General features: G+C 36.5%; 2 protein-coding genes across 3 annotated transcripts in view; one reads left to right on the top strand and one right to left on the bottom strand.

The window, feature by feature from the left end:
• Window positions 1-79: 79 nt before the first annotated feature.
• Window positions 80-6,407, bottom strand: gpd1l (glycerol-3-phosphate dehydrogenase 1 like). The gene is given in 8 exon segments (XM_043261480.1): window positions 80-1,568; window positions 2,279-2,385; window positions 2,531-2,791; window positions 3,666-3,778; window positions 3,860-3,998; window positions 5,183-5,323; window positions 5,681-5,858; window positions 6,250-6,407. Coding segments are annotated over 8 exon segments (1,080 nt in total). The 5' UTR covers window positions 6,294-6,407; the 3' UTR covers window positions 80-1,471.
• A 728-nt stretch (window positions 6,408-7,135) lies between these two features.
• The window catches only part of osbpl10b (oxysterol binding protein-like 10b), a 38,530-nt gene continuing 18,365 nt past the window's right edge, over window positions 7,136-27,300 (top strand). The window contains exons 1-6 of one of the 2 annotated variants that reach the window (XM_043261790.1): window positions 7,136-7,591; window positions 11,064-11,239; window positions 13,420-13,499; window positions 17,639-17,878; window positions 24,532-24,754; window positions 24,952-25,094. In XM_043261790.1, the coding sequence (XP_043117725.1) occupies window positions 7,380-7,591; window positions 11,064-11,239; window positions 13,420-13,499; window positions 17,639-17,878; window positions 24,532-24,754; window positions 24,952-25,094 (1,074 nt within the window). In that variant the 5' untranslated portion in view covers window positions 7,136-7,379. The remainder of the gene's footprint in view (window positions 7,592-11,063; window positions 11,240-13,419; window positions 13,500-17,638; window positions 17,879-24,531; window positions 24,755-24,951; window positions 25,095-27,300) is intronic. The other variant, XM_043261791.1, reaches the window with a different exon arrangement.

Genomic DNA, 27,300 nt, shown 5'->3' with positions numbered 1-27,300 from the left:
TATGTGCTGCATGGGACTATTGCATGCTACTTTATGATCTCAAAATGTATACCGATATAAACACTTACTGGAACAAATATTTAGCACAGATTATTTTATTGGTTACTTTCAAAAGCAGCATTTGTTTCAACGTTCAGCCTTGTTGACATTTGTTAGACACGCAACTTGCAAAAATGATCACATTCTCAGGAAAAAAAACCCAGGACGGATTCATATAGCAACATGAAAACGTATATAGTTTATCTACTGGAGTGTTAGACTTGGTACACTTCAACATTTCCACAGCTGAATACTTGTAGTATGAATTAAACTCTTACATAAACACTGAAAATAATAAAAACAACAGAAATGACACTGTAACAGATACATGCTAAGAGCTAGCCTTGAAAAAAAAACAAAAACAGAAGGCCATTATAGATCCAAACACTAGCTGCTCCTGTAAAACGCTCCTTCATTTGAAAATCACAGATCTTAATACTACTTTTTTTCATGGTATAAATAAAGATTACATTAGTATTTGAATGCTAATCTTCATAAAGTTATTACAACTGGAACTGTAGATATGGTAGTTGATCAGGATGCTAAAGTAGTTACTATTTAGGGATTCAATAATTTGTGTTTTCAATGCATTCTTGAAATTTAGATATGCAACACTGTAGTTTTTACTGTAACATGATAAAAAGTAAAGACAACTATGTCATTCTATAACACGTTTTATGTTCCCTGTCTTGAAAGCACTTGGTCTTAAAAGGGGGCTGCTGGGAAACTGAGGTGACCGATTTAAGCCCCTTTTATAGAATATACTGTCCTTTAAAACAAAACAAAACTTCCATTCAAGTATTCGTTGACCTGCGACAGCTGTTCCTGACCAGTGAGGAGTTAAAAGGCATCTTCACAGAAATCTAAGTTTTACTTAATCTATCAAAAAGTTCAGTGTAAATGGCAGTTTAAATATTTATCAGCATTAAACTAAGCAATTACAACGGAAATAAAGCGTGTTAAACCTAGTTTAAATGAAGCGTAACTATAAAAACTGGTATTATGCTGGTTCTACAGGATCGTAAAGATTGTAACGGAGGCATTGCAGTCGTGTCATGTTGCTCTCAATATGGACGTGTAGTGAGCCTCTATGATGAGGTCTCCACCGTCATTTAAAAAGAGGCATTTCATCTCTGTCAGTGAGGTGATATTGTGGGCCATCCACAAGAGGGCAGTCAGACAGAGAGAAAAAGAGTTAAAAATGCCATGTAGGCTCAAACACATGGCTTTTCTGAAAAATCATTTCGAGCACATTAGCCACAAAACCTGCTGGGTTGGAAACAAACCCCTGAGTTCAAGCCTAACCATTAGTGTAGAGTTGGACCTGGGACAAAAAGAGAACTTATTAATGAAGAAAATGAGAAATGTTGGAGGTAGGACCATCTAACAGAACGAAGAGGATGGTGATGAAGAAGGGGACACAGAGGAACTCTCACAGGTGTTCCGGATGGCTCTGCAGGCAGGTGATCATGTCCTGAACTGGTTTGTCCTCGAAACAGATCTGATAAACAGCCGTGAACAGTGGGAACCTGGAAAACAATGTAGATTTGAGATGTCACCGATATTGAAAATGCATCTAGACAAAGATCAGTGCGCCCTACAGCAAGTCATTTAGACACTGTCTGCTAGATGGAGAGTGGTGCAATGTATCCAGCACTTTCCATAAATAGGATACAAGTTAGTGTCATATTGATTCTTTCAAGATCATGTGATGGCAAATCTGAATTTTCTGCAGCCATTAATCTAGTCTTCAGTGTCATATGACACTTCAGAAATCATTTTAATATGTTAACTTGGTGCTTTCTTATTATTAATATTGAAAACGGTTGCTCTGCTAAATATTTTTGTTGAAACTGTGATACACTTTCTTTCAGGATTCACTGATGAATACAAAGAATAGAAATCTTAAATTTACTACTCATAATTGGCAGTGTATCTAATACTAGAATGTGGAATTTGCATTTTTATAACTTAATGTCACTGTACACTAATTTGTACCATATTACACCTTAATATTATATACCAAATACAAAGAGATACAGACAGAGAGCGATCTTCACTGAAAATGTATTATTTTTCATGCATAATAAAAGTTAGATGGAATTGGAACCTGTGTTACCTAAATGAGCATCATTTCAGGAGGCTATTGTAAATATATAACAATATATGATCTTATTCATATGATAAATATATGACTATTATTTAGAAGCAATGACAACCAAAAAACATTTACACATACTTATCCACTAGGCCCTTCTGTTTGAGAATATGATAAACCTCAGCAGAAGTCAATGGTCCCTGAAGCTTTTGTCCATTTAACATCTCCTTCTCCAGTTCCTCGATGCTCTGAAAGAAAAAGAAATCTGTATCGATCTTTTCTGCATCAGCAAATGTGCCTAATGCTCGGCGTCTTCCTTCAATCCATAAAACATAAATTACGTGCTATCAGGCAAGTGATGAAAGGCTAAAAATGAATCTGTTTCCTTTTAACCTTCCCTGTCCTGGCAAAAGCTTCAGCCACGCGCCGGTTTCTTCCACCGTAGCAGGTAGTGATGAGGTCAGCCACGCCGCAGCTCTCGAGGAATGTGGCAGAGGATACGGAATCGTCTTTGCTGAAGAGTTTGGCGAAGGCGATCATCTCCATCAATCCCAGTCGAATGACAGCTGCTTTGGTGTTGTCTCCACACCGCAGACCATCGCAGAAGCCTGCGCCCACAGCAACCCACAGCAACAATGTTCTAAATCAAAGTGCCTGATTTTTTCTAGTATTAGAAACTAAGGAATTAAGAGTTATTAGAAAGTGCAACTATTTTATAGTTAAATATTGTGTGCGCAAAATGTGCACTTTCATATATATATGCTACAAATTAGTGCCTGATCGTGTTTTCTAGTATTAGCTATTAACACATACACACATATAAATAAATTTAACTTGTTTATACAAAATCAATTTGGAAGATGCACAACTACATAACTATCAAGTATAACCATAACATTTAGTATGTTTGTTATATTTATATTCATCACTTAAAGGAACAGTCCACCCAAAAACGAACAACAGCCCAAATTCACTTTCATCACATGAGAAAAAACAACTGTCAGCTTATTGTTTATTTAACATTTCTTCTTTGAGGTTTGGAACAAGAACAGTTACCAACACGATTTACTCACTTTCACATTGTTTCAAACATGCATGATGTTTTTCTTATTTTCTGCAGAAAGATGTCTGATTATCATTGCAATTGTGGCTTGCAAAATTAATCGTATGTCTTGTATGGATAATGATAAAACCGCAAACATTTCTCAAAGCCTTTTGTGCTCCACAGAAGAAAGACGCGTCATACAGGTTTAGAACGACGTGAGGGTGAGCGTACGACAACAGAACGAGCTTACCCTTTAAACAGTAAATAACCTAGAGTATTTGTCAAAGCCTGTCAATATTACAAGATTTTAACAATCTATTTACTAGGGAGAAAGAAGCTTTACAACAACTAATTGTAAATTCAGCATTGCAAGCTCTTCTTTACACAGAGGTCTGAGTCGTGCCCCTCCGAAGCCCTGCATCTCAGGTGCCAGAATCAAGATATTTCCCTTGGGATGAGCAACGAAACAAGACTGATATTTACCTTGAGGGCTCCACAGAGCTCTACTGTGTCAGCATCATCCACCACAGTGATTCTGAAGTTAGGGGTCTGCAGGAGCTCTTTGAACAAGATGCCGTTCTCCAACACCTTGCTGCCTGTGGATCGAAGAAAATGCCCATTGAGTTTGCCCCTGGTGCTTTTTAGCATGTTTATTTGTTAGGATGAGGTTCACTCACCAATGGTGCTCTCACAGAACTTCTCAGCTGCCACTTCGTTGGCAATGTTGGCGCCCATCAGGACACTGACATCGATGCCCATTTTTTCCCGAATTATATCGGAGATGAGCTTCAATCCTTCTGGTCCTTCATCAATGCCCTACAAAGAAGTAAAAAGTTTACAGAGATGGTTTTTTTTAAATGTAGCATCACACCATTTCCCCCTCAGTAGACATAACTCTGGAGCACAGCTGTTTGGACCATCTTTGCCTAATGACTCAAAAAATGAGGAACACCAAAGCAGAACAAAATAATAAAAGGAGGTGAAATGATTGCCCAAGAAATGGGCAGTAATATGAAAAAGAGAACAAACAAACCACATCTATTAAAATTAAATAGGTAACACTGCAAGAAACTAGGCTACTTTTCAAATAGTGAAGTGGAAAGGATAAATCTAATTTGGTGAGGTATAACTGGAGAGATGAAGCGCTGTGCGGCACAGCCAGTAACAGGAGAGACAAACTGGCACCAGGAGATAAATTGCACACGAAGAGATTGCCAGCAGGCCAGAGGGCCTTTTTTACCCATGAGTCACTCCACATATGGTGCACTTTTAAAAAAGACGTCAAGCTTGAGACTTCTCAGCATTGTTCATTCCTAAACGTCCTGTCTGCATGGAAGAGGACAAATAAGGATTGACCGATGCTTGGAATATTAAATCAAAAACTGTCATGGAAAGCCACATAATATTTGATTATAATATGCAGAGCATAATACAGAAAGTATAAAGGAATATTATTTAGCTGTTTAGACCATTACTTAAATTGTTGCTCCATCTTGTTTGTCTAACAGAAAAAATATATTGTGGCATTCATTATCGTAGAACAATGGGAATAAATTATTGTCCGTTTGTATGGTTAATCATTGGTTCATTATGAAAGTGGATTTGGAAAAGAATCGTTATGCTAATTTATAGCCCTTCAGTTTTTTAAGCCAAGTTCATTGGGAGTGCAACTTTTTCAAAATAAATACATAGATCTTATATATCTAACTATCTCTGTTTTTAAACTTAAAAATACATTTTTAGTACTTACTTTCATGTCTAGATCATATTTTAGACACTTTCCCCTTCCATTACACCCACACGCAAAATGTTTATTGCATTTGAAAGCATTTAATGCATTGTATTTTAATATTTTTAGACCAATTACTGCCTAACTGACAACTACTATCTAGTTGAAAACTGCAGTAACAAATTGGTTCTTAAGTCTGCATCAGGATAAAGTTAAACAAGGACAAAACCGAAAAAGCATTACGGTTATACACGATACAGAATATTCTTACTTTGATTAATGTAATTCCACGAGCCTTATCCGAAACACAGCCCACCATCTCATCGCACAGTTTCCGGATAAACTGATGAGGGACAACGAACACCAGTAGGTCAGCACCTTCTGCAGCTTCCCGAAGCTGCGGCACCGCAACCTACGAGAGAAACACCAGAAATCTGATGCTTATATCCACACCCTAGCTAGCTTGAACAAGACTATATTTACGCAGAATGGTATGCAAAAGATGATTTGGTTTCAAACGATAGCCAACAGATGGCAAGCGTGTAAATAAGAAAATCCAATATGCATTTTAAGTTAAATATTTAAGTTTCACAATGATCTGCTTACCTCTATTATTATTATTATATTAATCATTATCATTTCCATTAAAAAATGCGAATGACACTTACACATTATTTTTCACAGTATTTACCATTATTTCTTTACAAAAATATAATTATTTACCATCCACAATTATCACTGTTTACAAACTATTTGGGAACTGTCTTACCACGTTCTCTGGGAGTTTATAGCCTGGAAGGTATTTGACATTCTCGTGTTCGGTGTTGATAATCTCAGAGAGCTTTTTCTCGTTGACCATTTCTTCATAAACCCACATCTTGACTGTGGTGGCAAAGCGCTGGAGTTTCTGTGCATTGGTGCCAATAATTCTTGCAATTGCAGAGCCCCTTGGCACAGAAAAACACAACAGTATCTTTAATCAAAACGCCAGTCTGTTGTTAAACAGCAGTTCACTCAGACATTCCAAGCAGGGTTTACAACTCCGAGAAGCTGCTTTGCCAGCTGCAGTCAAATGAGGGTTATACAGCATGCAGATCTTCAGATCAATACAGTTAAGTCATTAATCACTTAATTTTGCTCAGAATAATAATGCTTAACATATGGATCTGAATATCAGCTCGCTGTAAGCGCTGTTTCTTATGCGGAATTAAACTTGCGCTCCAATCTGAGCAAGTCATGTCTGAGCTGTAACAGTTGGTCCACGCCATATGTTCTGTATATTAATCTCATTACCAATCACATATTGATCATATATAATCATTACACGTTCATACTCACCAGTTTCCTGAACCAACAATACATACTTTCAGCGGAGCAGCCATAACCACTTTCGCTTTCCACAAGTGAATAAGAGTTTCAAGTAAACAATACAGATAATAATACTATAAAGTCAAGCAGTTAGTCGGTGGGAGGTAACGTGTCGGTCGACTTTTGACTGCGTCATCAACAGTAGCAGGGGGTTCTGGGAGTTGTAGTTTTTCGTCTTGTTCCACAGGTTAACTTACCTGTTATGCCTAAAAATAGTGGCTTTAAAAACCGTGACACAGACCGACCAAGTTCATGTCTATGCCGCAGTTCATTCGGTGTGGAATTAATTTTTCACTGTACTTATATTGTAGATTAAATCTTATATCTAAATAAATTAATATTCCTGAATGGCACATTACATTATCTATTTAATGCATACTTACAGTTTTAAAGAAATACAGTATCAAGGACAAAATCTGCATAATCGTCTCTGTTTTTGCTAATGTTCAAATGTCTTTACATGCAGATTTGATATAATGTTACAAAAGACCCACAAATGCAATGATAATAATAATAATAATAATAATAACAATAATAACAATTGCTAAAGGTTTGCAACTGCGACAATATAAAATAAACACGTCATTAAATAATCAAGAAATCCTATTATTGTAATTTACGTCTCAAAGCACACATAAAAAATAAAATATTAAATAAATGTTAATGATTTTATTAATATAAATTGCATTTGTTTTATTCACGGATTTTAATTTATACATTTCTGTATATTAAATATATATTCAGGGTTTTTTAATTATTAATGCAGTTTTTTTTCGGACGTATGATAATGAGGGGGCGTGGATTTACGTTCAACCATCATATTATTCACATTCACGAGCGCCTTTCTGATGTAGCCTATAAGCTGCAGCATTCCTGTCGGTGGAGCGCGGGAGGGGAGTGACCACACACCGATTCCAATGGAAACACGGAGAAGCCCATTAAAGAGTCCAAGGCAAGCCAGCAAGAGAAAAATGAAAGTACTCTCCAGTCACCTCCTCTCCATACGATGATCATTTTCAGCAGTGTCTTTGTTTTGCTTTTGAAACTGTGCTTTGGATTTTGAACCGTCACGTTGCGCGATCCAGAGTTTGGAATAAATCATGGAAAAATCACTGAACGTGTCGCATTCGGGGAACAGTAAAGGAAAGTGGTCCGTTGATCTGGGGAATCCCGCACACAGACAGGCAAGAAGCGGCTCTTATAGTCCAGGAACAGGGGCTGTCTCGGACACTCACCCGTCTCAGACCCAAAAGAGACACTTGGAGGGGGTTTTGAACAAATACACCAATTTACTACAAGGCTGGCAGAACAGGTAAAGAGTTTCGGCGCTTGCTCACACTCGGCAACTTTTAAAACCGTACGCCATGTCAAATGTTTTAATGGTAGAATTAGAGTACGGATTTTTACAATGCTGGGCATTTCAGGATCATATCATTTCGTAATTTCCGTGACATCCAGAATCTGGATCAAAGAATGAAGACACGTCATCTTCCAGCATTAAACAGAACGCGGGTAATTCCAGTGCATTATGACGCTATGCATGAATGAAATCATATGTTTCATTGTTTACATTTGTTCGGTTTCTCCCCTTTTGATGCTGAAGATCTGGGCAGCTTTGCCCACCTACTTAAAGATCGTGTTTGATTTTTTTGATCGTGTATGAAGTTTTCTTTTCAGAGCAGTATAAAAGAATTTAATAAACATCAAATAAAAATCAAAGTCCCTCTCTGTATGTATGTATATATATATATATATATATATATATATATATATATATATATATATATATATATATATATATGTATATATGTATGTATGTATGTATGTATGTGTGTGTGTGTAGACACACAGTACAAATACATATAGCCTATATACACGCATCTATCTAGACACAAAGGAGACCGTGAGAAAGTTATTGACACTGTCCATGTCACATTTACTAATGTTGCCCTCTGTATAATCTAGAGAAATCTTTTTAAGATGGACGATTCAGATCACACCCCGTAGTTTGCCTACCTGTTATCTAAGTACTGGTGTTATGTAATATTCTCTTACGATTTGATTTATCCTACAGGCTCATTGCAGATTTGTGTAGCATAGTAAAACTGCATTAGTAGGAAGGTTAATTCTGTACGTAGTAATACAGATATTAGTCTGAGAGAATTAAGAAGGTCTCCTGCATCTAGAAAATTGACATCAGTGGTCGGTAAGGTCATGATTTCATGATATTGTCCTCTGTTTTAAAGGACCTTCCTATAATGAAAGGGTCTATTTGTAGTCAGGAATCTAAATGTGAAATGGCTCTTTACCAGCTGAGCTATGCAGAAACACTCCAAAGCAAGTGGCTCTCATTGAAAGCGGGAGGTTTTTTGTTTTTGTCAGATTTCACGGTTGTGTGTGCTGCAGGGTTGAGTGCAGCACAGCCCACAGTTAAGGCTCTTTCATCTGGGAGAGACTATGACTCATCCGTGATGGGAAATCCCTCACATCCATAATGTTGTGCTCATTCTGTTGCTTAGTCCAGCGATCGATGGAGGAACAGGCCAAGCATATAACGAGCATCAGGACCGGAGGGTTACCCGCCCTCCGCAATGGCTCAGAAATAGCCCTCGCGTTAACCTCAGCACTAGTCACTGTTTAGTGCTTAATGATTTGTGGGTGTGTGTTTGAGAGAGAGGGGTTTCCACGCCACTCAATACTTTGACCTGATGACAACTGGACCTTGGAGAGAATAAATAACCGAATAGAACGGCTAAGAGAACGGCTATCGCAGATTTCATTAATTCACCACTGAGCGCATGTTGCATGTTAGCACAGTTAGAGATTGATCATGCCACATAATATGCCGGGGTATTCTTTGAATCATCATGCCTTTTTAAATTGTATTTACAGCTACATCGTGCAGAACCAGCATATCTCAAGTAAGAAGTTCTGTGAATAGATTAAAATATATAAATAAATCAAACAATTGATTTTATTTAGTCATTTAGTCAAAATTATTGCATTTCATGTTATATTAAAGTATTTTTAATGTGACGTGAAATAATAATAATAATTATTATTATATTAGCATTTTTATTCATTTTTGGTGAGGGGATATATAACATATTTTTTTTTATGGTGAATCATACTGGGGAAAGATGTTATGTAAGCAAATGTCACCAGAGGTCCACAGCGATTGTCTGTCTGTCCCCCGTCATCAAAAGCAATGCATTTGTTGCCGCTTTGATCTTCATACTTTTAGCTGCTTTTTAAAATAATGATGTGTCTTTGTCTAGCTTTTAGAGACCCCATCAAAGAGACCGTGGAAATGAAATTGGCAGCACATCCATTTTTTACTAAGAGAGGGTGACTGTTGTGTTATAGCACCCAAACCGCATGATTACAATCCATTCCCTGCAGAGTTACGATCCAGTATAAAGCACCTCTCTGGTTGGCTCTGTCAGTGGGGAACCAGACGTGGCATGTAATACATCACGAATAATGAGGAAGGAAAGGAGAGAGACAGCAATAATGGCCACAGTAAAAACCCTCATGTGCTTTTTTGTTTAGGCCAGTTGCACTAGCTGTATGCATTTGTGTTTTCTAAAGCGAACAACGCTGGTACTATTATTCATACTTTTTAACAAACACCTTAAGTAATAAACTTTGGCATATATTGTGACTTTCATGTTTTTTCTGGACATAAATAGAAATAAATTGTTGTGATTTCACCTGGTAGTAGTCAAATCATAATTGTCTATCATTCCCTTGAAATTGTAATTGCGATTATTAATAATGATCAACTCAATTGGAATTGAATTATGTTTATACCACTGCTTGAAGCAGCAGCCTGCCATATTTTCAGAAATTATTTTGGACAGTGTTGCCAAATCTTGACTGAGAGCAGACATGATGAATATAGAAATGATCTGCGCACTTTCCTCTCAAAAGCAAAATAAAAGCGTTGGTACCAATATCAGCGTGACGTCGAATATCATCGTTGCGCTTCAGGTGTCCTAAGTTTGAGGCCTGGCTCGCTGACCTTTCCCAATCCTGACCCCCCCTTTCTCTCTCCCACTTTGCTCCCTGTCTAAACGCTGTCTAAACAAAATAAAAAAGGCAATAATAAAATAAATAAAAAATAAATAAATAAACACAGCAAAAATGAGTGGGAAAGCAGCAGTTAAGAAAGCATCTGATCATAGCGATGTGGATGTTTACACCAACTCTGTAAAATTCAGTCATGTCATGTTTATTTATATAACACTTAATACAGAAAATGCTTTAAAGCAAGCAGCTTTAAAGTAGTAAAAACTTTCAGATAGATTTACATTTTCTGCTATTAAACAGCTCTCCAGTGTGGAGCTTGAATAGAATATTTAGAACTCAGTATATATATATATATATATATATATATATATATATATATATATATATATATATATATATATATATATATATATATATATATATACTAATTACTTCATTATTTGTTCTAATAAGCATCATATGAAATCAAAATAATCTTACCCAAAATAAAATTCCCTAAATCTAGTGCAGCCGTTCAGAACGTTTTAGTAACCACATCGGAAAACACATTAGCAACCAACAAGATGGCAAAGCATCCACATAGCAATGCATAATAAAACTACTCTAAACATTTTAGCAACTGAATAGCAGCACCCTGGCAACCAATAGAAACTCCATAGTTATACAAAACAACCAACGTCGGGCATCACACTTTGTCAAAATCTACGTTTGTTATAATGCAATCCTATTCTTCTCTGTTTTTCATCATGCAGGTATTTTGTGTTGGACCCTGAGCTCGGCCAGCTTCAGTATTTCATCAACGAGCACAGTAAGAACCAAAAGCCGCGAGGGTCCCTGCCCCTCATCGGCTCCTCGGTGGCCCCAAGTGATGAGTTTCCCTACATGTTCACAGTCTGTGCTGCAAATGGAGATTTCTTCAAACTGCGGGGTGAGCGTCTTTCTCTCATCAGTGCTTCAATCCTTTGCCTTTGCTTTTAACATGGCCATTTGATCCGTTCCACCTCCATTCTCTTTTAACTTGAGTCTCCCCACACCGTCTCGCGCGACGTCTCTTAAGGAAATATCTTCTTGATACGTGTTTTTTTTCCCCTCAGGCTTCCCCCTTTATCTGTGATTTAGTTGTCCGTGTTCACTCTTTCTTTCCTGCCAGCAACTTTCTTGTCAGATTAAATCTCCATACTTCCACTCTCTCTGTTTCTCTCGTGTCATTTCAAGTACACCAGGAGTATTTTCACGTTTGGCATTCAGTGTATGCCACAATCTTTTATGGTGGTTTTACATCAAAATTCTCTTTTGGTCCGAGGCGGCTCTGAGAACTCATTTAGTCAGTTTACAAGCAAAATGCCACCAGCCAAATCAGCCATTTGTAACAAAGGCAATTTCGGAGAGGTTGTGAGAGGATGGATTTCGCCGGGAGAAAAAGCTGTCACCTCCAGCAATATTCCCAGTAGTTTGACAGCCTCGCCGCAGGCGGAGTCTCGTCCGCTCCCAGTGTTCCAGCGTACTGAAATGATAATCTTCAGGTGCTATTTTTCTCATTTCACACCTTCTCATTCTTACCCCAGGTTACAGACAAGCCACAAATTGAGTTTTTCGTTCTTGGCATGATAAAAAAAGCCTGCATTTGTTCTACCTGAGCAACCATACCATACCTAATGACCTTAAAACTAGATATTCATAGGTCATATAAAAACCCTGTTGGATCTTCTTTGGGCAAGAAAAAAAACTGATTTGGGGCTGTTTAGCTTCCATTATGTCACATCTTTAAGACTAGTGGAAAGAAAACATACATGATACGCATAAAAGTGTTTATTTTATTACTGCTTTCTCTGTATGAAGTTTTTAATCGAAATTCATATTTTTTAAAGGATATTTTTTCAGAATTTTTTTTTTCCCTCATGCCCAACACCAGAAATCCCCACTTCAGTAGCACTTAAATACACTTAAATATTTTACTGTATTTGTTAATAAGGAATTAAATTTATGGATTGATAACTTAAAAATGTTTCTTATGACAAGAACATTAAAACCATCTTCATCCAGAGTTCATATTTTTATTCTAAAAACGTATGCGTATTTCTGCGTATTTAATCATTTAAAAACGTTTTTCCATATTTACACATAACATTTCAGAAAACAGATTTTGTCTCAACCTTGTGTCCTTCAAAACACATATGCTGTTACACAAAAGGATGCATCTAAACAATATTCACAAATTCCAGATAACATTTTATGGTAACCATGAGCTGTCAAGAAAAAAAAGTAGGAATTTTTAAAGGAACATTGAACGTATTCATATGGAGGGCTGCAGTAACCAAAAACCTATAAATAAGTCTGTCTTTTTGAATGGGTTTTTAGTTAAATGCCTGAAATAAGTCTACATCAGTAATACCATTTTAAGTGGTTTGTCTTGGAAAAAGTGGTTACTAAATGAGACTAAAGGTTATCAGTACATTAAACATCATCATTGCAAATTCATCTATGCTTTAGCATGTTTTTGGAAGCAGCTCAGTCTAAAATTTTAGAACTTGTAGATTTTAAATAGAGAAAAAGATTTGTCGGAAATGTAATTAATGGTAAGTTAAGCAAACATGGTTTAGTTTCTTTATAGCCTAACTTTAGCTTTTTTTTTAGTTTTGGTGACAATATTAAGGCTTTAAAATATATAAAAGTTGTCTTCAGGATGATCTTGATGAATCATGATGAATCACGCATGTTTGTCACAGAGCTTATTTTGTGCACTAATCCAAAAGCCAGTTGAAAAATCCATATCCTAAAATATGTTATCCCTGCAGCACTCTATAAACTTGTGAGCCAAAATGTATTATTAACCAAAAGTATGAACCATTTGGTTGCATATCGAATGGTATTTTAATGCATGTTTAACTGGTGAAATAAGGATAAAAGAATGTTAGCCTTTCCAAAAAAACATATTAAAGTAAAATATGATCCCTTCAGTATGCATGACTATTAATAAGGATTACACGTTGTTTTTATCATATTCATTACCTTTTATGTTATGTTATGTGTTGTGCGTTTGCTGAATTAAAGTAGCTGTGGAAGCAGCATGAATGGATGTGGCCATTTATAGTTCACATCTTCTTTTAGCCTGTGATGCGCGTGAGCAGCAGATGTGGATGACCCAGCTTCAGCTGTGTGCCCGTCGCCACTCAGACGGCAGTGCCAAGGTAACCCAGTTACATTTTACTCAGCTCACAGTGCCCTCATTTCCTTCCTTTAAACCTTTTCGCTCCCTCTTGCTCGAGAAAGCAAGATGTTTGTCTTGAAGCTGTCCTCTTATGATTTGTTCACTCTGTCGTCGATGATGTACCAACTGTCCTTTCTGTAAGTGCATCTTCTCTTGTCATCCTTCCTGTCTTTGTCTCTGTCTCTCACGTTCTGCGTACTGACTGACTCGCTCTCCATTTCCTGTGACCTCTCCAGGCACTACTTCGATGACAGATGCCCCTGTAGTCTTGATATCTGTGATGCTGTTTACTCTTTTCATTAGAGAATAAAGTTCACACTGCATTTTCACAAGGCTTTTCAAATTAGGTCATATAGCAAGTTTATACCTGTATGTCGGAATTTGGCTTAAATGGTAGAGATGGGTAGAAATATTCCACACACTTTAGCTTGTGGATGTTAAAACAGTCAAATTAAAGCCACACTAATAACAACTTTTGAGAAAATGTACATCTGGACTTGGGGTGGGTTAAATAGTTCGATGCTCTTTTTTGCAAGTGTCCTTGTAAATACAGTCATTTAGGTCAAACAGCTAAAGACCAAAACTTGTGTAACAGTACACTGGATCTAGGCAGCTCTTAAAGTGATAGCAGTCTAAAAAAAAAGTCTGCACTGTAAAAACCCACTGCTTTAAAACTCAAAACTCATCACAAGAAGCTTTGCCATAAGCAAAAGTATATGCTCATATATAGAAGGTTCAAAACGTCATTCATGCAATCATAAAACACCATCATGGCAACACACAGCATTTGAATAATTTAATAAGCATTCATCAAACAACAGAAGATGTAACATAAAGAACAACTGTACAGTTAATTGGATTTTACTGTAAAATTACATACAATTTCTGGTTAGATGTTTTAATATTTGTACTGTGATACACGATTTTGGTCATATTGCCCATCACTATTTTGACCTTATAATCATGCACATATGTACAGAATTGCTATTGTTTGCACAATTTTAATTGGTCATGGTCATTATAACTCATTGAGATATAAAATAAGTAGCTGTATGGAGGCATATGATCTATACATCTGACAGTTCATAAGTGTGGTCTTATTTCTCTTTTATCAACATAGCATGCTTTATCATTTTCCAAAAGTATAAGCAACAGTTTGATGCTGATGGAAGAAACGGTGTGTCAGTCCGCAAAAAACACACTGCGTGTCACGCGCCGTTTCCCACTATTGTCTGACTCTGAACACTCAGTGATTTGTATGTTTAACCCTTACAGAGTTAATCTTGAAGCTTTCACCTCCATTAAGATCATTAAATCATGCCTCAGGATGCATCATGTTTGTTTTAACGGCTGAAAGAGATTGAAGTGGATGTTCAAATGCAGTAATATGCATTCGGCAGGCAGTTTTAGGCGGATGATGTTGTGTCAAATTATTTATTGTAATTGTAATTGTAATCTTGAGTGGCAGAACAACTATAACTTTAGTCAGATCTGAAAATGAGTGTGTACAAATGGGAGAGACCGGCGTTATCCACTAATTTGGAGTGCAGCTTTAATGGAATGGAATTTAGTCTTGAGGCTAAAACATTGTTTGACTTCTATTAGCATTCATTTTCAATATATGACCGACAAATGGAAGTCTAATAACGCAAGCCAGTGTTAGCTGCTAATGTATTCTTAAAAAAAAAAGGAAAAAACTTGCAGTCTCTTTGATTAATCACATTATAAGCAAAGTAATTTGAAACCACACACATCTGGGCCTGGTCTTCATCATCGGCCTAAGGCCAAATATATTTCATTACCAGTGTGTTATATTTATTAATTTAATGACTGAATCTGTAATGTGCGCAACAGATGCTTCATGTATTCTCTGCACTTGGTGTGGTTATTTTTTATTTTCTTTTTTTAACATAAATCTTAAAGTTAGTGTGTATATTGTATTATTCCTTCAGTGTTAGGAGTATTATTAGGCTTTTTGTAAAGGTCCATTATGTAATTTTGTCCCATTTCAAAGTGTTTCTACTTTAAATAAATTGTACTTTTAAGACAAATGGAAATTATTCAGCGAGGATGCACTACACTGACCAAAAGTGACAGTAAAGGCCTTTACATTGTTACATAAGATTTTCTTTTTAAAAACCTGCTGTTCCTTTTCCTCTTTTCTTTTTCTGCTCATCAAAGAAAACGATGTATCGCGTTTAAACAAAAATAATGAAACAAGAATGTTTCAATGCAGCTGTTTTATCACATGTATTAACATAAAACAGTTAATTTTAAATTATAATACAGTTGTACAATATAAAATTTAGGTGTTGTATAGTATTCATCAAATAAGCACTATACGCATTATAATTATCAGTTAAGCATTATGATGAGTATTATATATTATAGCTTTGTATTTGTATATGTGTGTGTATATATATATATATATATATATATATATATATATATATATATATATATATATATATATATATATATATACACACACCTCTGGTCCACACACACAAATACATGTAGCAGGAATGTGCTGTTCTTTGAACATCCCTGCTATAAGGGTGACTTATGTAACCTGGAAGTCAGTGCTAAAATGTCATACGACTGAACAATGGACTGTCATTAGACTGCGAGAATGCAATTGCATGAGGATGGGAGAGCTCCATCAGACCTGAATAAAATAGTCATTGCCGCATGTATAGAAAACCTCATAGTGTGGTCTCATTTTGGGTCATATCAAAGAGTGTGATCTTCCTTCAAGCCTAAGAGTCCATTTAGCAGCACCCAGGAGAGCAATGTTCTCTTGCGCTTCTCAAGAATGCACAGGTGCTATTGCCTTTTTTTTTTTTTTTTTTTTTTTTTTTTTTTTTTAACTTAAACACATCCTCCTCTGTTTGTTTGATATGAATCATTTTTATATAAAGCGTGACTTTGGGAATGTTGCTGTCGTGAGATTGATTTTTATGTTTTTTTGGCAACTCAGATCTTCTCATGGATATTTGCTAAATCAGTATGCTGATTTAAGTTGTGATGCTTAATATTTTTTGTGGAAACCGATACATTTTACATGTTTTTTTTGGAAATTTATAAATGTCTTTTCTGTCACTTTTTAAAATTTAATTCTGAATAAAAGTATCAAATGTGTGCATTGAAGAATAGACCCGATCTACAGTGGTGACCAAAATTATTAGAACACCTGACAGATCTGAAAATATTAACCTTTTCATTTTTGCCTCCAAAGCATGATTTAATGTATCATAACGTTGCATGGAACGTGTAGAGCACAGCACCTTTTGCAGTAATTACAGCAGCAAATCTCTCAGGTATAGAGTCAATGTATTTCCTGTGAACTTTAGTTTATTTTTCAACTCAGCCCAAAAATGAAAGGTTTGTTTGTTTTGTTTAGTTTTTTTTTGTAGATATCGTAATTACCATTTCAACAAAAACAGCTACAACCTCTTAAATATGCGTGTTCTAATCATTTCAGCCACCGCTGTACATCTAGGGAAAGCTTTTTTGCTCTTCAGCCGGTGACCAGTTTTCCATGACACCCCGCAAACCACGTAGCCGTGTGGTAAAAAAACTCCACAGAAATGATGTAAGGAAGTTTTGCGGTCTTAAAACCCCTCCTCTAAATCTAGTTAGACCTGTGATTTTTGTAAGAGCATGCATTAGACACTTGCTTTTGTGCATCTTTCATCAGCAGCGCACTAAATGCTTTTGTGAATCACAGACAAATGATGTCTCTGATTAGCTGTGATGGAATGAGATTGCAGTTCTCAGGTTGTGCCGAATAGCTTTTAGAGATGAAAGCATTTCAGACGAGTGACAACCTTTATCTCTCTGCTGTGGAGAACAGTACTCCACAGGAAGCTCTCTCCTCCTCTCTCTGCCGTCTCATATTGCACTTTTTTCCCACCATGCACTGCCCTCGCTTCCTCTTCCCCCTCCCTGTCTGTATGTGGCTGCTGTCTTGGTTGTGTCGGGCCGATGATGCTCTTTTGCGTGATGGCAGAGCGTGCTGGTGGCGCAGGGCCGGTGTCTGTGCCCGTGGGGAAGCGAGGCCCTGGCGCCTGCTCTCCCTCTCAGTCCTGCTGCTGCCATTGCTGCTATCTCTTTCAGGGCTGCACCTCCTCCTCCTCCTGCAACACCTCCTCCTCCTCCTCTTCCTCCGCCGGCCGGACCCGCAGCTTCTCCCTGCACCCGCACCCCGTCCCACAGTGCTCCTCCATCTCCACCCAAAGACAGACCCCTCAGCACGGGACGCCTGCCTCTGTCATCACCATCACCCATCACAAGTCTCCCACCACCAGCCAACGGGCCTGCAGTCAGCATCCTCCGGGACTGCACCAGGTCAAAGAGGTACGGTCAGAGCCAGATAGAGCCAGCTAGGCACTGTTATTAAACACACTGACGTTTTGCAGTGTCCTTTTTTTTAATTTGACTTAACTCTGTGATGCAACTTCAGGATTTTCGGGGATCAGCCTAGTAGTTCACCTGTAAATATTGTTAAATAGTTATTTATCTAATTAATTTTATATATAATTTATATATAAATTAATTAGATAGATATATATATATATATAGATAGATAGATAGATAGATAGATAGATAGATAGAGATATTATATAATTGTTTTTATCATATGCATATATACAAAATCACAAGTTTTTACTGAAGAGTCAAGTTTTAAATAGGAATAATATGAAAACTATTAAAATAATCTAAAGAAATAACATAATATAACATAATGTGATTGTAATTTTAATTTCTACTAATGCTTTCATGTCTGTCAGAAATCAGTTGTGCTATTTCTACAAAATCTATTTAACTTTTACCTTTGTAATATTATTACAGGAAATCAATCCAGTTTCTGCAACAATGTTCCATCCGTTAAAATACAAATTTTACATAGATGTTTGCAAGATATTGTGTTAAAGGTCTTTCCACCCTAGTAGATGAAGAGGGTTGAATATATTGTTTTATATTTTGAGAAATGTTAGTAGTTATTACACATAGCACACAGTCTTTTGCTTTAAGCTTTGAAGGTTGACGGTGGTTCAATATGCAGCACTGCCAGCGTTGAGCTGACTCCCTTATGGAGCGTCTCAACCTCGGCTGGCCTGTGAGTGCTGCGTCAGCATCAGAAAGTGGCTGTTCAGCAGGAAGCTTGTGTCATCACATTGTTTTGACATTGTTGCAGTTATACCTCACAGCAGAGTGAGAATGTTAGAAATTGTCAGCTTTGACTCAAAAACGACACAAATTTCACTCATGTGTGAATACTAAACGAAACGACTGCCAAACCTAGCATCAGTATTACTGTTGCTCATGGATGAATCCTTATGCCAAAGTATAATAGTTTGAATAGTTCACCCAAAAATGATAATTTGATGAATATTTATTAATATTTAAGATGTAGATGAGTTTGTTTCTTCACAACAGATTTAAGTTCAAGCTGATGAAATCTGATAAAACATCGCAATAATTCAGAAGTTATCAAAACTGTTAGGTGGATTATGGATTGTTTTTGTCAGATCTTCAGCTGTTCTCATCTACATGAGGATGGAGTAAATTTTCTTTAAATTGAAATATATGGGTGGACGATTCCTTGACAAATTTGGCATGTTACTGAGCCAGTACTGATTAAATTAAGTTCTAGTTTTCAACCAATTATGTTTGAGTGGCTGGCGTTTCTTTTTTTATGTTGTTAATTATTTGTATCTTTTATGTAACATATAATACTTTTATGATGTGCATTCGTCTGTACTTATAACAAAAACGTTCAAGTTCAATTCATTAACAATCCCAGTCACAAATCCAAATATTCCAACTCTGACTATTTGTGCTACAAAAATGTACAGAAACTCAAACTGTTCTTTTTAAAACAACCAGACCGACTGACGAAACAATCCTATTGACTTAAACTGAATTTAGGTCTCATTTAATGTTTAACAATCTCATCTAAGAAACGTATTTTTGCTGTGTTATAAATCGTCAGTTTGTATGACCCTAGTGTGATATTTTCCTGACAACCAGCTGCTTTTTCTGGCTCTTAGGCCATATTTTTGTCCTCGAATTAGACGACACTGTCACTTTCGCTGACAGTCCAAAGGAAACATGCAAGTCATTGGAAACCAGCTGAGATTCATAAAATGCACTTCCAAAATGTGTGTGCATCTAAGCAGTGAGGTGAAAATTATTGTTAGCAATCTCTCTGAATATCTTGCCAGCGTGTTAGGCAGAATATTTTACTGGGTGTAAAGCTGGCAAGCATGTTTAAAGGGACAGTTCTTCTAAATTCTGCCATTAGTAAATACTGACTGTCATTTTTGGGTAACTGTGTCTAGTACTTGTAAAGACTTAATAACGTTCTATTTATATGTAGCATTTTGTAGGGCTTTCAATCCTCCTTTCATTCATCTGTCTTCAGTCAAGCCCCACTAAATCATCTTTGTTGGCTCTGGAGCCAGCCCACCCCCATACACCTATTTAAATTCATCCAGGCCCATTTACACCTGCTGATATGGAGCTCAAAAGAGCTAATCTCCGCACTGTCAGTCAAAGATGTGGCAAGCGCCTGTGCTTTTGAAAAGACAACCAGACACAGAGAGACAACTTCTCCTTTGCCGACTGGAGACAGCAGAAACTCTTTTTTTCATATTCGCACACATTTGCTTTCATCTCTAATACCTTTTATCAGCAGGTGGAATTCTGTATATTTTGTAGTGTGTGTGTATATATATATATATATATATATATATATATATATATATATATATATATATATATATATAGCAAACCATTAATCACATCCAAAATAAAAGCTTTTGTTTTTGCATAATAAATGGGGGTGTAGTGTATATTATCATGTATATCTAAATACTCACACATACTGTATATTTTTTTTAAATATTTACATATACGTATTACGTATGTAATGAATCCATGCTGAGTAAAAGAATGAATTCTTCTGAAAATGAAATCTAGTGCCCCTGAACTTCTGAATGGTAGTGTGCAGCCTGCAATGTAAGCTGGAATGGCAGAGAGCATTATAATGTTGAAAGGCTTGATTTCATTACCTGTAGATATGGTTTTGAAAGGCTTCATGAATTGAAGTGACTGTCGTTATAGTTGCACGAAACTGTTGGCATTTTAATTATTCTGCCGTGTTTATTTTTATCCATGGCTTGATGTGCAATTAGTCACACTGTTTCAACCTCAAGTGTGGAAGAGTGGAAATTGCGTTCACACAGAAATCATTGGCAAAGATTAGAGATGATCATCTTCATAGGGAAGTGTTGATGTGGCTGTTTGTAGGTGGACGGCACTTGGTCTTGTGTAATTATGAAGGTATTGTGAAAATATTTGACTGCTGAATTTTGGGATTGACCATTTAGAATGAAATTTTCTATAGATTTGTGGCATTTTTTTTTGTATATTTAACTGAAAAAAAATCACATGCTGCTTTTTTTTACTTTTATTTTTTTGCCAACTCCTTCGGTTTGGTACATACTGTAAAGTAAATTAGCTTATGGTTTGATTCAGCAAATTGATTACCAAAGGCACAAAGTCAAATAGATGTATCAAAAATAACATCTGCACATTATGCAACAAATATAGAGAGAAAAAAAAATCTTTGAAAAATGTGGTATTGGAAAGGTGTTTCTTTCCTTTTTCAAAAGAAATCTATAATTTTATTCGGCAGGTATATATAAAAGTTGACTTTATAGACAATGCAACACACTATTTCTGTCTCAAATTAATGTTGTTCTGTGTTCTATTTATCAGGAATCTTTAAAAAAGGATCATTAAGCAGAAAACATTAAGCAGCACAAGTTACAACATACTTTTAAAAGAATTATGCAACCTAAGTCACCTCCATTAGCATTAGTCATGTGCTAAACACTGTTTTACGTCATGTGCTATTTCATGTAAGAAAGAAAATCTAACAGGTTTGGAACAACATGAGGGAGAGTACATTTCTGGGTGAACTATCCTTTTAATGCTGTTTTAGTCTTTTTCTCTCAGCGTTATACAACAGTGAGTGTCTGTGTGTGATCTCTCAGCTTCTGAATCTTGATCAGACCTGAACCTGAGCGCAGGGGTCCATGGGAATTCAGCGCTGAGAGCAGGTGACAGCTGTGATGCCTGTCTCTTTACTTTAATACTCACCAAAAAAAGAGAGAAACGGATCAAGGAGTGAGTATAAAGAGACGGATCAATTTTTCATGAGAGCTGGGTTATGAGCAACTGCAAAATCCCTTCTGTGCTCAAAGTTTGCCATGCTGTAGCAGACAGACAGGACGGTTATTATAGAAATCCCCAAAGTATTTTGCTTGTCACAGAGAGAGCTGGCAGTGATAGCCCTGTTTCAGTGAATTATTTAAAGATGACGTCAATGTCTGTGGGACCAAACAATGTTTAACAGGATTTAAAAGGATAGTTTACCTGAAAACAACACTTCCGTCGTCATTTACTCACCTTTAGATTGTTCTAAGCCTGTATGACTTTCTTTTGTCTTTGATATTTCACCTTTTTTTGTGTAACATTTCAAATGTCTGGAACAATTTCCTTTAAAAGCAAGAACCTACTGGTTTTACAACAACTTTCAGCAAGAAGAGTTGGTAATAATTGCAGAAATTTTATATTTTCAATTAATTATTGCTCGAAAAAAAAAAAAAACGCCGAAGCGTCGATGCGTCTGTTCAATTGGGATGCATTTAATTGATGAAAAAAAAATTACAGACTTGCAGTTTTACAGATGATATCTTAATATAAAGTATGTTCCTTTGAACTTTCAATTTATCAGACCATCCTCAGAAATGCGTGTCAAAGCTTACACTGTAGATATTACTTAGCACAGCTGTCTTCAACATGGTTAATAACAAGAAATGTTACAAATCGTAATTAGAGTGATTCCTGAAAGATCATGTGACCATAAAGTGGAAAAGTTAAGTTTTATTTCACATGAATAAATTAAAATATATTATGTAAATATATCATGTAAAATATATTAAAACAGAAAACGTTTTTTTTTATTATAATATTTCACAATATTTGTTTTAAATGTGTTTTTAACAAAATAAATGCATCCTTTTTGAGCATAAAATGTTATTTTAAAAAATGAAAGAAAAAAAAAACTGAACCGTGTATGTGCGCATCTTTTATATAATCTGATTTGCTTCTGAGTGTTCATTATTATATTTAGATAAAACTTTAGCTGTTTCAGATATCTTGAAGACTAATGTTCCTCCATTAAAACTACAGCTGTGCTGTAATAGTGTTGCAATCACTGAAGTGTTGGAATGGAGAGAGGAGAGAGAGAGAAATATGTGTGTGCTGAGCAACCTTCAGTGATGAGTCACATCCTGCAACTTTTTCCCCCTCTTCGGCTATCTGTCTGCTTTTCATTAGAGTTGCTCAATACCCACACCACCACAAAAGCCCATGGTCATTACCTTCACCACGGACTCTAACGAAAATGGCAAACACTACAAACTTTCCCTCACGACTCGCTTCATGATCACATAACATCTCGTATTTAAGGCACATTGGAGTTTTCATAAACACCCAATAAGAGTGAACTCGGCAACACACACCCAAATATGTCATGTATTCTCAGTCTCAGAGATTTGAAGCTGACATCATGTGATTTGTTTGAACACTTTGCAGAGAGGAAGATAGGATTGAGTTAATCCTGGAGATTACTTTCAGTCCGCCAGGATTACAGGTGTCTCAATCTGCTCTAAATCAGACACCTGGACTACAGAGCCATGGATTAGATTATGTTACTACACTTATTCTTTTCTTTACCTCAAAATGTATTATTTTATTTTGTTGTGAATTATGTGTGTATGTACACATAGCAAGTGTTAGAAAACAGTAATGTTGTAATATTTTTGTTATATTGTTATAAGTACATGCTATGTTAATATATATGTTAAAATGTAATTTATTACTGGTGTTGGCAAAGCTAAATTACTCCAGTCTATTAATCAAGTATTCGGTGCTAAGTATTTTTTTTTTTAAATGAGATTCTAATATGCTTTTTTTGATGGTTAAAAACATCCTATTATTATCAATGTTGTGTTGTGTAATATTCTTGTATAATGTGTAAGTATATACCTGTATATGTATGTATAGATGTTTCCATAACCACAACATTAACAGATAAAAAGATGGATAGATAGATAGATAGATAGATAGATAGATAGATAGATAGATAGATAGATAATGTCAGTATGAAATTAAAATTGACTATAGATACAAAAACAATGATAATTCCTTTTTCAGTGCCTATTTTTATTGACCTAATCATTTTATAATTAATGAAATTAGGCGCAGCCATATTTTTTCAAACTGAACATTAAGATTAAAACAGAAACTTTTAACCAAATATTTAATAGTTACAAGAGTAAAATAAAATGCTGTTCTATCATAAAACTCTAGATGGAGCAGTCCGATAGGTCTAACATACTCTGACATTATTAAAAACAAGTCACAGCTGATTGGTTCTTTTTGTATCAGCAGCCAATGAGCTTTCTGCTCAACATTCAGATCCTTGGCTAGTGCTTGCTGTAGCAGTTGCAGTGCACTTTAGAAACCCTCCACCTTTCCCAGCTTCACCTGTATTAATCTTCTATGGGTGATCCATAAATGCTACCTTTGGTGGGGTTTCATATGTTAAATGTGCAGCAGCAGTATTTCTTATACGCTCACAGCAGCAAGTTGTGCATATATTAGCCGAAGTCTAACCTGCTCTACCGCAGCAGATCTGTTCTGCCAAGACCAAACACATTCATATGTTCATGTACGTTACTAACCCTCTAAAAGTTGTGATGATAGAACTAATTTTGTCAAATTTTTAAGTGCATTCTATTCAAGGATTCATTTACCGGAGGGCTGCTCCGATAATAGAAAGCCCAATTCAAGTATTGAGTTGATTTAATTAAGATGTTTTAGAAGTCCAAATGGAATCTAAGAGAAGGCTCTCTGTTGACGTGTATTTTTAGGTCATGTCACAGGCAGAAGGCCAACAGAAGAACCTGGTGAATTCCATTGAGTCGTTGCCAAGCCGGGGACCGCTGTCCTCCCTGGACCAGGATCTGCTGCTGCTCAAAGCCACGTCCGCAGCCACTCTCAGCTGTCTGGGAGAATGCCTGAGTATCCTTCAGCACAACGTGTGCCAGGCTGCCCAACACATCACCCACGGCCACACACAGGGATCGAATACAGGCAAGAATATGGCATGTCTGTCTCTTCTGAAATGCGTGATGTTTGTTAATGCAGTGTGCCAAAATGTGTCCTCTTGTTACATCGCATATAATGTTATTGTTTTGTTTATAGCAAATTCGAAGCTTGGTGATTTCATAGTGAATTTTGTAATTGATTTTAAGTGCCGTGTACGAAAACTGATATCATCCTGTGTGCAGATAATGTGTCTAATTGGTCAAGGCCCAAAGCCGCCTCAGAAGGTCAGGTGAAGAATGGAGAACTGACACGTAACAACACCTCAACCAGACATCAGCCCCACTCTCCACTTCACAGAAACAGAGAACGGCTCAAAGACACAGAGGTACTCACAAATACATTTATTATGTTTTTCCTAACTTTACATTATTTATAGTAGTTGCACTGTATTTTGTTAGTTTATAGTATACTATTTGGTCTCGTGTATATATAATCCTTCATTTAATTTATTTTGTCGCAGAGGTACTCAGAAATGCAGATATATTTTTTCTAACATTTTCTTTGTTTTAATTTAATTTATTTTACTTTACATTTTATTTTAATAATAATTGTTCATTTATTTTGTAATTTTTACTATTCTATTTCATTCTATTCGATTCAATTCCCTGCCTGAAACTGAATCCATTGTTGTCAGTGTTGGACAGCATAACTGCATAGTGTATTATTACTATTCAGTCTAGAATATGATCTTATACTCAGAAAAACATATATATAGTGTTTTTCCTAACATTTTATTTTATTTTGATGACACTTTTTGAAAAGGTGTCTGTTACTGTCCCTGTTAAACAGCATTACTTGAGAGACATTAGTATTTTAGACACTATGTGGTCTTGTATTTCATTACTTTGTTTTTGCAATAGACTTCTCATCCAAATTTCAGAGCCTCCTCAAAGAAAACTCCCCTGCAGTATAGTCATCATTACACCCATCATTATCGTCCTGAAACTGGCAGCTCCGTGACATGCTACTTATCACTTTAAAAGGGAGATGATCTTTCAGGGGTAAAATCTGTCACAGAGATCCGTTCAGCTTATCTGATAATAGCCAAAAAAATCAGAATGGTCTCTGACTCATTTAAAGTCTCCCGTAGAGTAGACACATCTTTGAAAAGTTTCGAATGCGCGTCTGCGCTATTGTGCGTGAGCCTGCCAGGCTTCTACAGCGAAGGAGTGGAAGAGGAGCACTAATTGGACGTGTTCTAGTTTTAGCGTCTGTGGCGGGTGACTGAGGATACCCACAATCCCTCTGGAGCCCCGAATGAGTCAGCCGTCCCTCTTGGAATCCTTTTATCCGCCTGCGTTTCTCTGGAGAAAGGCCAGGGCTGCCGTTTCTTCGACGTAAGCGCGTGCAACTGTTTGTTTGCGCGCACGCGGTGGCGTATGTATAAATACGCGTTAATTTGTGTGCGTGCGTTTGCCTGAAGGGAGCTAATTCATTTTGCGGTTGCTTTGTGTGCGCTTGTCATTTAAATCGGCTCCCTGTGAGGACGAACATGCTCCCAGAACACAAGATTTGTGCTAGGTTTTTTCACTGATATACTCGCGATAATGCATCTAATTAATTTTACATTGTGACGCATACCATTTAAACCTATACATGGCTCAGTTCGCACTGTTGAAAAAACATGACGATGGCATTGTACCGAAAATCGTGGCACATGCGAACTTCAGTTATTTTAAATGCAGTTTTAAGAGACACAACATCAGCATCGACTGCGTGGCTCATGGGTTATCTGGGCATGAAACTGTGCCAGCACAGACAGTGAAGTATGCTGATCCGAGGTCTGAAATGAGTTTGTATGAGCTCCATCAATCAATCGCATCACGCTGCATATGAGATCCGGCTCCAGGCGCCTGCTTTTTTCGGGAGTGCGGCATGCTGCTGTATAGATTCTGTGTGGCACGGTGGATTGTGGCCGCGTCACGCAGGAGTGCTCTGGTGATCTTTTATCACACTGTGTGTATCGTAGCCCTGGAGATACATAATTATCTGAAACGTTCGCGCTGTGTAATGTAATTGCCAGCTGCAAAAAGCCACTTCAGCTGCTGAGGGAATTAAAGGAATGGTTCATCCACAAATGAAAACCTTGTCATCATTTACTCACCCTCATGTCGTTTCAGACCTGTGTGGCTTTCGTATATCCGTTGAACCAAAAGGCAACTTTTTCAAGGAAAAAATGGTTGCTGTTTTTAATATTTGAAAGAGTTTAAAAGACTTAAAGGTTTAGAAGTGAAAATGTGTCGGTCTTCAGAGCATCCTAGGTGTATGTGACAGTCTGAGTTATATTAAAATTGAAACTATATCATTTCGGTAAGCAGGTGGTTCACTTTAACAGTCTGAAACATGTTAAATAAAGTGTGTGTAAATGTAACAATGCCCCTCATGGCACATGCTATATCATACACCTTAGATGTATCACTTACAGTGCATAAGAGTTTATAATTATACAATTATAAAAACTATTATATACAGTGTAGTATATATATATATATATATATATATATATATATATATATATATATATATATATA

This window comes from Puntigrus tetrazona, chromosome 16 (assembly GCF_018831695.1).
Source record: "Puntigrus tetrazona isolate hp1 chromosome 16, ASM1883169v1, whole genome shotgun sequence".
Lineage (NCBI taxonomy): Eukaryota > Metazoa > Chordata > Actinopteri > Cypriniformes > Cyprinidae > Puntigrus > Puntigrus tetrazona.
Note: the sequence above shows the minus strand (reverse complement) of the source record. Positions and strands in the feature narration are given on the sequence as shown.